Source organism: Parus major, unplaced genomic scaffold (genome assembly GCF_001522545.3).
Source record: "Parus major isolate Abel unplaced genomic scaffold, Parus_major1.1 Scaffold299, whole genome shotgun sequence".
NCBI lineage: Eukaryota > Metazoa > Chordata > Aves > Passeriformes > Paridae > Parus > Parus major.
In genome coordinates, this window is record NW_015379272.1 from 81,227 (window position 1) to 93,089 (window position 11,863).

The 11,863-nt window shown below is 64.8% G+C and overlaps 2 protein-coding genes across 3 annotated transcripts; both read right to left on the reverse strand.

Annotated features, from left to right (window-relative positions):
- Positions 1–28: 28 nt before the first annotated feature.
- Positions 29–6,578, reverse strand: AAAS (aladin WD repeat nucleoporin). Of its 2 annotated transcripts, none has more exons than XM_015615913.3 (17): positions 6,334–6,578; positions 5,996–6,131; positions 5,614–5,741; positions 5,475–5,530; positions 5,276–5,367; positions 4,941–4,987; positions 4,450–4,548; positions 3,748–3,891; positions 3,510–3,630; positions 3,246–3,370; positions 2,991–3,051; positions 2,266–2,356; positions 1,807–1,900; positions 1,626–1,693; positions 1,439–1,520; positions 1,026–1,110; positions 29–268 (listed from the first exon to the last, which is right to left on the reverse strand). In XM_015615913.3, the coding sequence occupies exons 2-17, from the start codon at positions 6,116–6,118 to the stop codon at positions 134–136; spliced, it is 1,551 nt and encodes a 516-aa protein (XP_015471399.1). In that variant the 5' UTR covers positions 6,119–6,131; positions 6,334–6,578; the 3' UTR covers positions 29–133. The 2 variants fall into 2 exon arrangements, with proteins under 2 accessions (XP_015471399.1, XP_033367401.1); XM_033511510.1 differs by lacking the exon at positions 6,334–6,578 and adding an exon at positions 6,237–6,266.
- A 1,914-nt stretch (positions 6,579–8,492) lies between these two features.
- SP7 (Sp7 transcription factor) lies at positions 8,493–11,842 on the reverse strand. Its single transcript, XM_015615904.2, has 2 exons — positions 11,713–11,842; positions 8,493–9,954 (listed from the first exon to the last, which is right to left on the reverse strand). The coding sequence occupies exon 2, from the start codon at positions 9,881–9,883 to the stop codon at positions 8,894–8,896; it is 990 nt and encodes a 329-aa protein (XP_015471390.1). The 5' UTR covers positions 9,884–9,954; positions 11,713–11,842; the 3' UTR covers positions 8,493–8,893.
- Between the last annotated feature and the right edge of the window lie 21 nt (positions 11,843–11,863).

Consider the following 11,863-nt stretch of genomic DNA (forward strand, 5'->3'; position numbering starts at 1 on the left):
CCAGTCCCATCAAGGTGAGGAAAGGAGAGGGAGGGAAAATCCACCTTTAATTGGGGCAGGAGCAGCACAGCCAGCCCCTGAACAGGTGTGGGGGCTCTGGAAGGAGGGCAGGCCCTGGGGTGCCAGGCTGGGCTCAGAGCTCGGAGAAGAGCGGCTGCTCCCTGACACTGCCCAGCACGGGCACGGGGCTGCGGCGGGGGCTGGCACGGGGCTCCAGGGCACCAACGAAGAAAAAGGGGATGTGGGAGATCTTCCCCGAGGACCAGCACTGCAGGGGTGAGCATCCAAAGCACAGAAATGGGAAAAATCCTTTGTGATTTGAGTCCAGCCTGTGACCTGACACCGCCTCATCACCCAGGCCTTGTCACCAAGTGCCACGTCCCGGCTTTGCTTAAACGCCCCCGGGGTGGGGCCTCCCCTGCCAGCCCATTCCAGGGTCCAGTCACCCTTTTTGGGAAGGAATTCTTCCCAAAGTCCACCCCAAACCTCCCCTGGCTGTGTCCCCTGGTGCTGTCACTGGTAGCAGAGACCTCACCTGGCTGTCCTGTGCTGTCAGGCAGCCACAGAAAGTGGTGAGGTTCCCCTGAGCCTCCTCCTCTCCAGGCTGAGCCCATCCCCAGCTCCCTCAGCCCCCTGGAGCTCCAGACTTTTCCCCAGCTCCATTCCCTTCTCTGGGCATGCCCCAGATCCCAAAATCCTTTCTGAACTGGGGGGTCCAGACCTGGACACAGCACTCGAGGTGTGGCCACGGGGAGGAACAATGCCCTGCTCCTGCTGGCCACAGCACCCCTGAGCCAGGCCAGGATCCCACCAGTCCTTTTGGCCACCTGGGCACACCTGGCTCACGTCCAGCGCTGCCCCTCAGTCCCTCCGGGGCCCCTCTGTCCCCAGAACACAGGACTCAACGCTTGGTCTGGTTAAACCTCCTCTCCTTGGAACCCCCCCCATAGCTCACCCCAATCCCAGCCCCATTCCCAGTGCCACCAGTGTCCCCGGGACTGGGAGTGCCCCGGGGAGGGACTCACCACGGTCAGGAGGGCGCCCTGAGGGAAGCAGGGGTGGAAGGAGATGAGCTGGGGCCGGGCACCTCGCTCGCCCCGCACAAAGCCGCTGTGGGGTGGGGAACAGCTGGGGTTATTGCCCAGGAAACACCACGTTCCCAGGGAACTGGGGCTGTTTGGGATCTGACAGGATGCACTGGGAAAGGACAACCCAAAGGGGGTGAGGTGGGGAAGGGACGATGTGGCCAAAGCACATCTGGGGGTGAAGCGGTGACAGGGGTTGGAGGAGGAGCACAGGGGGCAGCGCTTCCCCATCACATCCTGGGGATTAATGGGATTCAGTGAACCCAAACCAATCCCAAATCTGCTGCAGTGAACCCAAATCCACCCAAACCCCCCTGCAATGAACCCAACTCCACCCCGAGCCCCCATGGTACCAGGGCAGGAGCTCGAAGACGGGGCTGTTGCGGGTGCGGAACACGGCGACGGCCGGCTGGCTGCTCGGGGACTCGGGGTGTCCTGCAGGGCGACAGCAGCACCGAGGCTCTCCCTTGTCCTCCCCTGTCCCTTTTCCCCGTGGGCAGTGGGGGTCCCAGGCCAAAGCGGGAGCGGGGCAGGCCTCACCTCTGATGATCACTGCCAGCCTCTCCCCAGTGGGGTCCCACACCATGGAATGAACCTCTCCTCCAATCCTGGAACAGCACAAGTCCCCAAAATCAAGGGGCAGAGACACCTGGCTGTTCCCAGCAGCAAGGGGTGGCTGCCAGGAGGAGCAGGGACCCCCAGGTGCCCCAGCCAGACCCACCTCTCCTCCCCGTAGAGGGTCTCAAAGGTGGTCTCAGACAGGTCTGCCACGATCGAGGCTGTTTTGGAGCCTCCCACCTGCCCCTGCATCTCCCCTGAAAGGGGAGAAATCCACATTCCATAAATCCCATCGGATTTCCCAGGTGATCATTAATTTCTTTCTTTCTCAGAGCAGCTGTGCTGGTGTCCCAGGAGTGTCTGGGATGGAGGCCAAGGGATAGCAAACACCCCTGAGCTGGCCCTGGACCCACTGGAGTCTCCCTGAAATCCCTTCAAGACCCCACAACTGTGACTGAGAGTGAGGAGCAACGTGAGGGATGGAAAAACCTGAACTCCAGAGATTCCATGCTTGGAGACCCCAGAACAGCTCCTGTGTGCCCCAGCTCCTCACCCCAATGCTGTGGGATCATTTGGGAACCCTCTCCCGGCCCTCGGGAAGCTCCAGGTGGGACAAACTCACCCCGGTACTCGGAGAAGGACAAGGAGTAGATGACGGACTCGCCCAGCACGGTGAAGAGCAGCCGGCTGCCATCGGGGCTCCAGCACCCTGTCTGTGGGACAGTGCCACCCCTGCCACCCTGTCTGGGGGACAGTGCCACCCCTGCCACCCCAGCACCCACAGCCAGCCCAGGGAGGGCACAGCTGGCACGGGATCCCCTGGAACCAGCTGGGAATGGAGGATTTGGAATCAGTCACCCCAGGTATCCCTCGGGGGCGACGTCTGCCCCGCGCAGCGAGGGCACAGCAGAACCCTGGGCTCCGTTTGGGGTTTCAGATGGACACTGAGGGGCTGGAGCGTGTCCAGAGGGGGAAATGGAGCTGGAAAGGGGCTCAGAATGGAGAAAAGGATGATCAGGAGGGACTTTTCACTCCACAAGTCCCTGACGGGAGGGGACAGCCAAGGGAAGCTCCCAGGGAACAAGAGACAAGAGGACACGGCCTCAGGCTGTGCCAGGGGTGGTTCAGGTTGGATACTGGGAAGATTTCCACACAATTAAGGACAATTTTTGGGCTGGCTGCCCAAGGCAGGGGTGGAATCCCCGTTCCTGGAGGGGTTTAAAAGCCCAGTGGCACTTGGGGACACAGGTCTGTGGTGACCTTGGCAGTGCCAGGGGTTGGCCTAGGTGGTCCCAGAGGGTTTTTCCAGCCTCAGTTATTCCCTGGGTGGGGAATATCCCATCCTACCTGGCAGCGTCCCCTGATCGTGGGCCAGCGCTCACAGGTCCACATCTGGGCCTCCCACACCCTGCAGGAGACAGGATTTAGGGGGCAAAATTCCTGGGAATTTGCCCCAATCCTGCTGCTCTGGAAATCCACCGTCTCCAACCCCATCACCCACCCATTCCCCACTCTGTCCCCACAACAGGAAGAGGAGCAGGGAGGGTATTTGAGATCCAGGTCCACTTTTTGGATGGAGGATGATGGGGATGAGGAGCTCACCGGAACACGGCCGAGGGGGTGGCTGCCAGCACTTTGCTGCCATCGGGGGACCAGGCCAAGTAGGTGACACCGCCACCCCCAAACCACTGCAGCTGGACACAGGTCTCAGTGGACACGTCCCACACCTGCAGGAGGGGATCAGGAGGATGATGGTGACACCGGGATTAGGGAACACAGAAAGAAGATTTTGGGGCCAGGTGAAGTGCCTGTGCCCAGCCCGAGTGTCCCTTGGTGGCCCCAGGGGTGTCCCAGGAGGGTCCTCACCAGCATGGCCGTGTCCACGGGTGACGCTGAGAGCAGCCGCTCCCCACTGGGCGCCCAGGCCAGGCTGGTGACAGGGCTGTGCCCGGGGCAGGACAGCACCTGGGCACAGCCTGACGAGGGCCTGCAAAAGAGGGAGAGGCCACCAGGGTTTGGAATTTGCTGGCAGGATGGTGGTGGTGTCCCAGAGCCAGCCCCAATGGGGTAACAACAGCTGGGAAGGGAAGGTGGGAGCTGTCACCTTGTGGAGAGGGAGGTGGGGTCCAGGTGCCACACGAGGACGCAGCTCTGGCAGGCCACGGCCAGGATGGAGGCGCAGAGCGGCTTCCAGGCCATGGCGGCCACGTTCCTCTGCAGGCGATGCTTCAGCGAGGGCACGGTGGCACTGCCGGGGAGGGGACAGGTGACACACAGGGCAGGTGTGGGCTGAGAGCCCTGGTGCAGCCAGTGTCCCCTGCCAGCCCTGAGCACAGCGAGGGGGGACAGCAGGGTCACAGCACTGCTGTGTGCTTCCTGGGGAGGGGACAGGAATTCCCAGCCAGGTGACACTGAGGTGAGCCAGGGCACACCTGGTGTGACTGAACCAAGCTGTCCCCAGCCCAGAGAGGGCCCAGGCTGGCTAGAAATGCCTGGGGGGGCTGCAGCAGCAGCTGGCAGAGTCCTCTCCTGAGCAGGGCCTGGCATTCCCTGGGGGAGCAGGGAGACCTGGGGACAGAGGACACTCCACCCATATCCCCCTGACTCTGTCATCACCCCCCAGGATGGCCCAAGAGCTACGCAGGGAAAGGAAAGGCAAAGCTCTTCAGGCTTGGGGGAGAGTGGGGAAGGAGCAGGGAGGGCTGAACGGGAGCCCAGGCGTGCCCAGGTGGGCAAAGAGGCCTCGGGCAGCAGGATCAGGGCAGTGCCCACCCTGGGCTGCCCAAATCCCGGGACAAAGCCCCACCTGTTGGAGTTGTAGACGCGGATGGAATCATCCAGAAGAGCCACAGCAAATTTGTTGGTGTGGGGGTGCCAGGCAAAGGCCCGGACGGTGCAGCCAGCCCTGGAGGGGGCACAGAGCAGGGTGAGACCCTCCCAGCACATCCTGGACTGGCAAGAACCCTTCTCAGAGTCCCCAGAGAAATTAAACTTCCTTCTTGCTGCTCAACGGGATGGTTTTCTTTGAGAAGTTCCCTGTTTCTTGGAATTATTCACAGGGCTCTGCTGAGGGGCTGGTGACCACCACCCAGAGTTGGAACTGGATCCAGGCTCTGATCTCCTTTAACCCTGATCTCTCTCTGAGAAAACAGGGTAGCCGGAACCAGTGGGGAAATGTTTGTCTTTAATGGCTGAGTCCACCCAAATAGAGCAATCCTGTCCTTGTACCCCCACCCCTCACCCACCTGGAGGGGCCCCAGACCCCAGCTCGGTGATTGAGGGACACCCAGGACTCACCAGTCCACAGCCTGGGAGAAGGCTGCGATCATGTCCTCACTGGTCAGCTGCAGAGAGAGGAGAACACTGAGCTGCCAGCAAGGACTCCCAGTGTCCAGCCCTTTTCCCTCTCCCCCACCTGGATTCGGGCCCCTCTTGGAGCCCTTTGCTGCCCAAACACCTTCCCAGGGTCCACTGTCCTCCAGCAGAGGAAGGAGCAGTGTCTGGAGCTGGGCATCACCAGGAGGAACATTTTGAGGGGGTTTGAGTGGGGCAGGGACCACCCTCCACCCCAAATCACGGCTCCCCTGGCCCCTGTCCCCCGCAGCAGCAGGGACCAGGCCGGAATGACTCACGGAGAGGTGCGGGAACAGGGATCCGTGCAGCGAGGCCAGCCAGCGGCACACGGCCAGCGCGTGGCTCGAGCCCTGGCGCAGCCACCGCAGCCCTGGCAGGCAAAGCATCCTCAGCGTCCCTGCCAGCCCCACAGGGGCCAGCGGGGCACAGCCAAAACACCACAGCGAGACCCAGGAGAGCTCCACAGCCCAAACTCACCCTCCTCCTCGGCGCTGGCGAGCTCCCTGAGCAGCCCGCAGAGCCCGGCGTCGCGCCTGCAGCGAGAGCGCGGTCAGCACCCGGTGCCCCTGCCCGTGCTGGAGGCAGATTTGGCTGTTCGGGGACAGCGGGGACTCACCAGGCGCTGAGGCAGCGCTTCCACAGGGACTCACGGTGGTGGATGAAGGGCGGGCGGGCGCTGGGCTCCAGGCGGCCGTGAGCCTTGAGGGGCTCCTTGGGCAGGGTCAGCACGGGCAGGTCGGGCACCTGCAGCACCCACAGCCCCCCTGAGCCCGGGGGGAAAAGAGACCCCCAGGGCAGGGGGCAAACGGCGGTGGGAGGAAAGAAGGGGCACAAGGAGGGGCGAGGGAACAGCCTGAGGGTGCCTGGAGGAGGAGAGAGCCCGGCAGAGGGGACGAAGCTCTAGCCACAGCTGAGGGTGACAAATGTGGCACCGCCAAGGCTGGAGGGGCTGGCACGGCCCTGGGAGCAAGGGGGCTCTCCTGACTTGGGGGTCTCACCTGGCTCTGAAAGGCCAGCGGGAGCTGCTCGCTGAGGCGGCCGCAGACCAGAGCGTTGTTGAGCTCGTACAGGGTGACATCCCCAGGGGAAGGCGGCGGCGGGAACAGCCCCAGAGAACACATGGCAGAGCCGAACCTGGGGGCGAGCCCGGGGTGGGAGGCGACAGCTGAAACCTCCGGTGCCCTGCGGATGCGCTGGCTCCAGACCGGCAAACCCTCTGCTGGTGCCTCCGCCTCTCACCCGCTCAGATCCCCCGGTGCCACCCGGTTTCCCCACGGCTTCCCCTCACCCGCTCCCCTCCCTCTGCCCCCAGCGCCGCCATCTTGGCTCCCCTCACCCCTTCCCGGTTCGCGCCAATCGCCGCCGCGAGCCGCCCTCACGCGTGAGGGAGGAGAATTAAAAGGGCCGCGGCTCCCGTGGGAAATACACGGCGTCCTCACTGGGAGAGAACACCACCCTCCAGGATTCTCTTCCACAGAGAAGAGAGAATATCAGCGTCCCCTGCACAGACGCGCTCCACCGGTAACTTAGCGGCTCTCTCGTTGTAACGGGGACTGATTAAAATGAGGCCCACATTTTTCCTGTCGTTGCCCCTTTAGGAAAGGCGGAGCCCCTTGGAAGGCGGGACGAGGGGCGGAGTGAGGGGCGGGGCGAGGGGCGTGGTCCGAGCTGGGCTGCGCTGGGACCGGGATGGGGACCCCCGGGACACCCCCGGGACACCCCCGGGACACCCCCGGGACACCCCCGGGTCTTACGGGCACCCCGGGTCCCGCACCCCCTCCTGGGCTCCCGGCGCATCCCGATTTCCTGCGCTCGCATGTCCCCCGGTGTTCCCTGTCGCGGGTGCGCGTGTCCGTTCTCCCCGTGTCCCCTGGGTGCCGCTCCCGCCGTGTGCCCCCCCTTGGCTCGCTCCCAGCCCCTCTGCCGGGGCTCCCGCTTTTCTTGTGTTTATCTCCGTGTTTTCCTTAGCGGCCGCAAGAGTTATTTTAATTTTCTCAGGATATTAAATAAAGGCGGCGGGGGGAGCTGCGGCGGGAGGCCCCACATTCCTCGCCCGTTACGGAGCGAGCGGGGTTCGATAGGAGACGACGATTTGGGATGGCGCCGACATCAGAGCCACCGCAGGGCTGGCGTGGCCTCGTGGCGTCCCTCGGACCCCCCCAACCCGGCCCTGCTGGGGCAGCGAGACAGGAAAAAAGCCGGTGGTGGCGGAGGGGGGGTCCCCAGTGGGGTTTGGGGGGGTCGCTGGATGGGGTTGGGCTCTGTGGTTTGGGAGGCTCCGGGCGGTCGAGCCCTCGGTGGCCGCCGGGCCGGGGTTTGGCTCGGGGACGTGGCTCGTTGCCCTGCTTGGCACTGGCCCACCCACGGCGAGCGGCAGCAGGGCTGGCGTTTTGGGGGGGAAACTCTCGAAATGGGCGAATTTGTGTCGGGGAGGGTGTGGCTGGCTTGGGGGGGCTACACGGAGAGGTGGCACTGCCACTCTAAATCCCCCAGGAGCCACCCTGGGGACAGCTCTGTTGCGCTCTGAGTGCTGGCATTGAGTTGCGGGCGCTCCATTGATGCCTCTGTGCCTCGGTTTCCCCAGCTCGTGTTCCCCCTTTCCCTGGAGACATCTGGGTCCTGGCCAGCTCGTGGCCACCGTGACTCACCCGGGGCTGGCACGGGGACCTGCTGCCATCCCTGTCCCCCCCGGGCCACGGGTGCCAGCAGCTGCCCCCACACTTCGTGCTGGCACAGGAGTTTGTTTCCGCCTCCTTTTGCCTTTTTCCGTGGCTTTTTGGGGTTTTTTTTCAGGAAAAGCCCCAAACCAGGGCTGAACGCATCAAAGGGCTGGCAGGAGCCCAGGGCATGGGGAGGGGGAGCTCAGGGGAAGTGCAGCAGGGTCCCCGCCAGCCCACAGCGCCCAAAATTGGGGTGTCCTTGGGGACACGTGGCCCCGCCGCATGCCCAGTGCTGCCACGTGAGCCCTGGGATGTGGCTGGGGGAAACTGAGGCACGGGGCTGTGCACACGCATGTTCCCATGCACACGGCTGTGGGGGACACGCGTGTGTGAGGCTGGCAGGGGACAAGTCTTGTCAGACCCACAGATCCGTCCGGCTTTGGCTGTGCCTGAGCTTGGGGACAAAGGGCAATGGGACCAGGGGGACATGGGGGACGGGGTCCTGGGGACACAGGGCCATGGGGACAGGGAGATGTGGGACCGTGGGGACCGCAGGACACAGCCCTACAGGCTCCTGGGGACACGGGGTGCTGGGAAAGGGGAGCAGCAGAGGAAACTGCAGCCATATGACACCCCTGAGGACAAGGGGACAGCCCAGCTTGTCCCCAGTCCCACTCAGCTCCTGCCACCCCCAGAGAGGAGGGACACAGTGACCCTGAGCAGGGCTGTGTCCCCCCCGTGCCTCAGTTTCCCTTGGAGCCCTGCAGGGAGGGGGAAGCTGAGACCATCCCTGTGATGAAGCCACTCGGCCTCAGCCACAGAAGGGGGGCCTGGCTCCACTCTCAATCCTTTTATTGCTTTTTTCCAGGGGGGCAGGAGGGGCAGGCAGCTAAAAAAAGAGGGGGGAACACGTTATATTAGCACTGATGAACCAGGCCGGGGGAGGGGGCCAAACCCTGTCCCTGAGTGCGGGGGGCGAGGCGAAGGCTGGGGGACAAGAAGGTTTGGGGGGGGTTGAAGGGAAAACAGAAAGGGGGGTTCTCACCTCGACACCCCCCTGTGAGCCCCAGAGCGCTCGGAGAGCCTCCCCCATAATTTAAGACATAAATTAGAATAGCTAATGAGGAGCTGGAGAATTGAGGGGGGGAGCCTGGGGGAGAAGCATCCCGTAATAAATATCCCCAGCGGCGCGGAGGAGGAGGAGGAGGAGGAGGAGGAAGACAAAGGCTGAAAGGCTCAAATCTCCAACAAACTCCCGGCTTCGGGACTGCCGCCGTCCTTGCCGGGCGAGGCGGGCGGCGGCCGGGGGGACGCGGGGGGCTGCTCGGCGCCGGGGGGCGGCTTGGGGGGGCCGGGGTCGGCGTGGGTCTTCTGGTGCTTGCTGAGGTGGTCGCTGCGGGTGAAGCGCTTGCTGCACAGCAGGCAGGTGAACTTCTTCTCGCGCGTGTGGGTCCGGACGTGGCGCTCCAGCTCGTCGGAGCGGGTGAAGCGTTTCCCGCAGAAGAGCCAGTTGCACACGAAGGGTCTCTCCCCCGTGTGCCAGCGCAGGTGCGCCTTCAGGTGCGAGGCTTTGCCGTACACCTTTCCGCAGCCCGGGATGTGGCAGCTGTGCACCGGCTTCCGCCGCGACCCCCCCGGGCCGCCGAGCCTCTCCAGCTCCTGGCAGTTGGGACAATCGCACGCCGGGCGTCCCCCCAAGGAGCCGCCGCGGGGACCCTTCGGGGTCTCGCCCGGCGTGGGTTTAGGGGCGGGGGGCGCCGCGGGGGCGTTGCTGTAAGGAGGGGGGTTCAGAGCGCCGAAATCGGAGCTGTAGCTGGGCAGAGGGGGGCTGAGGGTGGGCTGGCCCTGCAGCGAGCCCTGCAGCCCCTCGGCGCCCGCCGGGCCCCCCAGCCAGCCCCCGTTGGGGTGCACATCCCACCAGGACGGGGCCGCGGGCCCGGAGCCCCCCGGCAGCCCCCCCCCGATGCCACCCTTGTACCAGGAGCCGTAGGGGTGCGGCATCTCCAGCGAGGGGTACACCCCCGGCAGGCACTCGCCCGGGGAGTGGCCCTTGGCCGCCACCACCACGGGGGCCCCCAGCACCTCCTGGGCGCCGGAGGGAGCTGGGAAGGGGTGGCCGAAGGGGCCGTAGTCGGGGCCGTAGGGGCCGGGGGAGGCCTGGGGGCTGGCGGACGGCGACAGCAGCCCCGGGGCGCTGGGGAAGGCGGCGGCGTAGGAGTCACCCATGGCTGCGGTGGGGGCTCCCCGAGGCGTGGGGGCGATGTCAGCGGGAGCTCGCGGCCATGGCACTCGGCAGCCTGTGGAAAAGGGTGACGGGGCTTGAGGGTCCCGAGGGGCACCGTGTGCCAGGGGCTGACCCGGCCTGGGGGTCAGCACTGGGGCAGCTGTATTGGGGTGTCGGCCCCGCTGGACACCCAGTGCAGGCGCACCCAGCAGCACCCACCAGTCCCCCGGTGTCACCCACCACACCCAGCGCTCTCCATCCCCTCTGCCTCAGTTTTCTCCCGCAGAGCTGCGGCCATCCCATCACCCCCCAGCCCAGCATCCCCCCAAAGGGGCTTCTCCGGGGGCTGCTGTGGGGTTGTGCTGGTGGCAGGGCCTCCCCGCCCCCCCAATCTCGGCTCCTTCTGCCTTTATGGTCTTTTAATCGAATTATGCTGTGGCCTCCCCCCTCCCCGGGTGACTTCCTCTGCTTTTATACCCGTCATGGCTTTCAGCTGCACGGGCTGGGCTGGGGTGTCGCGAGCAGTCCCTCACCCCCATCACCCCCGGCGTTCCCGTTATTTTAATTTTCTTAAAAATTCAACTCTTCACCCACTTTGGGGCATTTCCACTTTGGCTTTTTTGTTTGTTTGGGGTTTTTTTTTAGGGTGTCCCCCCCTCACCCCCCTTTCATTTTTTTTCCGTGGTTTTTGTGCCTATTTTTACGCCGGCCCCGGCCGTGGCCGCAAGCGCGCTCCCGGTTTTCCAAGGATAACAAGGGCCAGGCCTGTGCCCCGGGAACGCTGCCCTGCCGCGAGAGCCGAGGTAATTAAAACCAGGGCGAGCGGCAAACGGAGGCGCACGCTTAAAATAGTGTCAAACTCCCATAAATCAGCTCCGCTTGCGCCGGGAAATTAAGGAGCAGGGAAGGAGCCCCGGGAGCTGTGGGCTGAGGATGGTGTGAGCTCGCTGCACGAGTGGCCGCTGGCGTGGGTGACAGTCCCTTCGCGGCTCCTGCTGGGTCAGGGATCTTGACCCCTCCCATATCCCCTCCCGGCGTGGGAGGGGTCCAGCCCCTGCTCTGGGGGACCCTGGTCCCAAATTCTTCGTCCTGAATTCCCAGTCGCTTGTCACTGACCACCAGTGTCCAGTTCTTGGTCCTCAGTTTCCCATTCCCTGTCCCCTTGTCCCCCAGTCCCTGGTCCCCTAAGTCCGCAGTTTCTTGGTCCCAAAACCCAGTCCTTGTCCCCAGTCCCAATCTCCAAACCCCATCCCTGGTCCCCAGTCCCTGGCCCCAAATGTGCCCACAGCCCTTGCCTCAGTTTCCCCCACCCTGGCAGTGCCACCCTGTTCCCTGAACCAGAGGACACCCGGGCCTGGCTCCTCCTGCTGTCCCCAGCCACAGGGACAATTTGGGGTGACAGTGGCACCGCCCCACCCCCCGCTCCCCCTCTGGGGATGGCAGGGTGCAGTCCCTGCTGGGGCAGGGGACACCCGTGTTCCCCAGCACAGGGACCGCAGGGGGATGCTCAGGGCCCACACAGGTCCCTGTCCTTGGGGGGGCCTGTATCCCGGGGGTCTCCCCCATCCTGGAGTGAGTCCTCCAGCCCGTGGGTCCCAAATCCCGGGGTCGCTGTCCCCAGAGCAGGGATCCCCCATCCCAAAGTGTCCCTGTCCCTAGAGGGGGATCCCTCACCCCATGTTCGTCTATCCCGGGGTCCTCATCCCGAAGGGTCCCGGTCCCCAGCGCAGGGATCCCCCATCCCGAAAGGTCCAGAGCGGGGATCCTCCACCCCACGTTCCTCTGTCCCGGGGTCCCTGTTCCGAAGGGTCCCGGTGCCGGGGGTCCTCACCGCGCTCCGGGGACGCCAGGGGAGGGTCCTGCCCGCGGGGACGCCGCTGTCGCGGTGTCGCGCTGTCGCGCTGTGGCGGTGTGCCGCTGGCCGGGATGCCGGTGTCCCGGGATGCCGGGGCTCGGTGCGGAGGGAGGGACGGAGGGAGAGG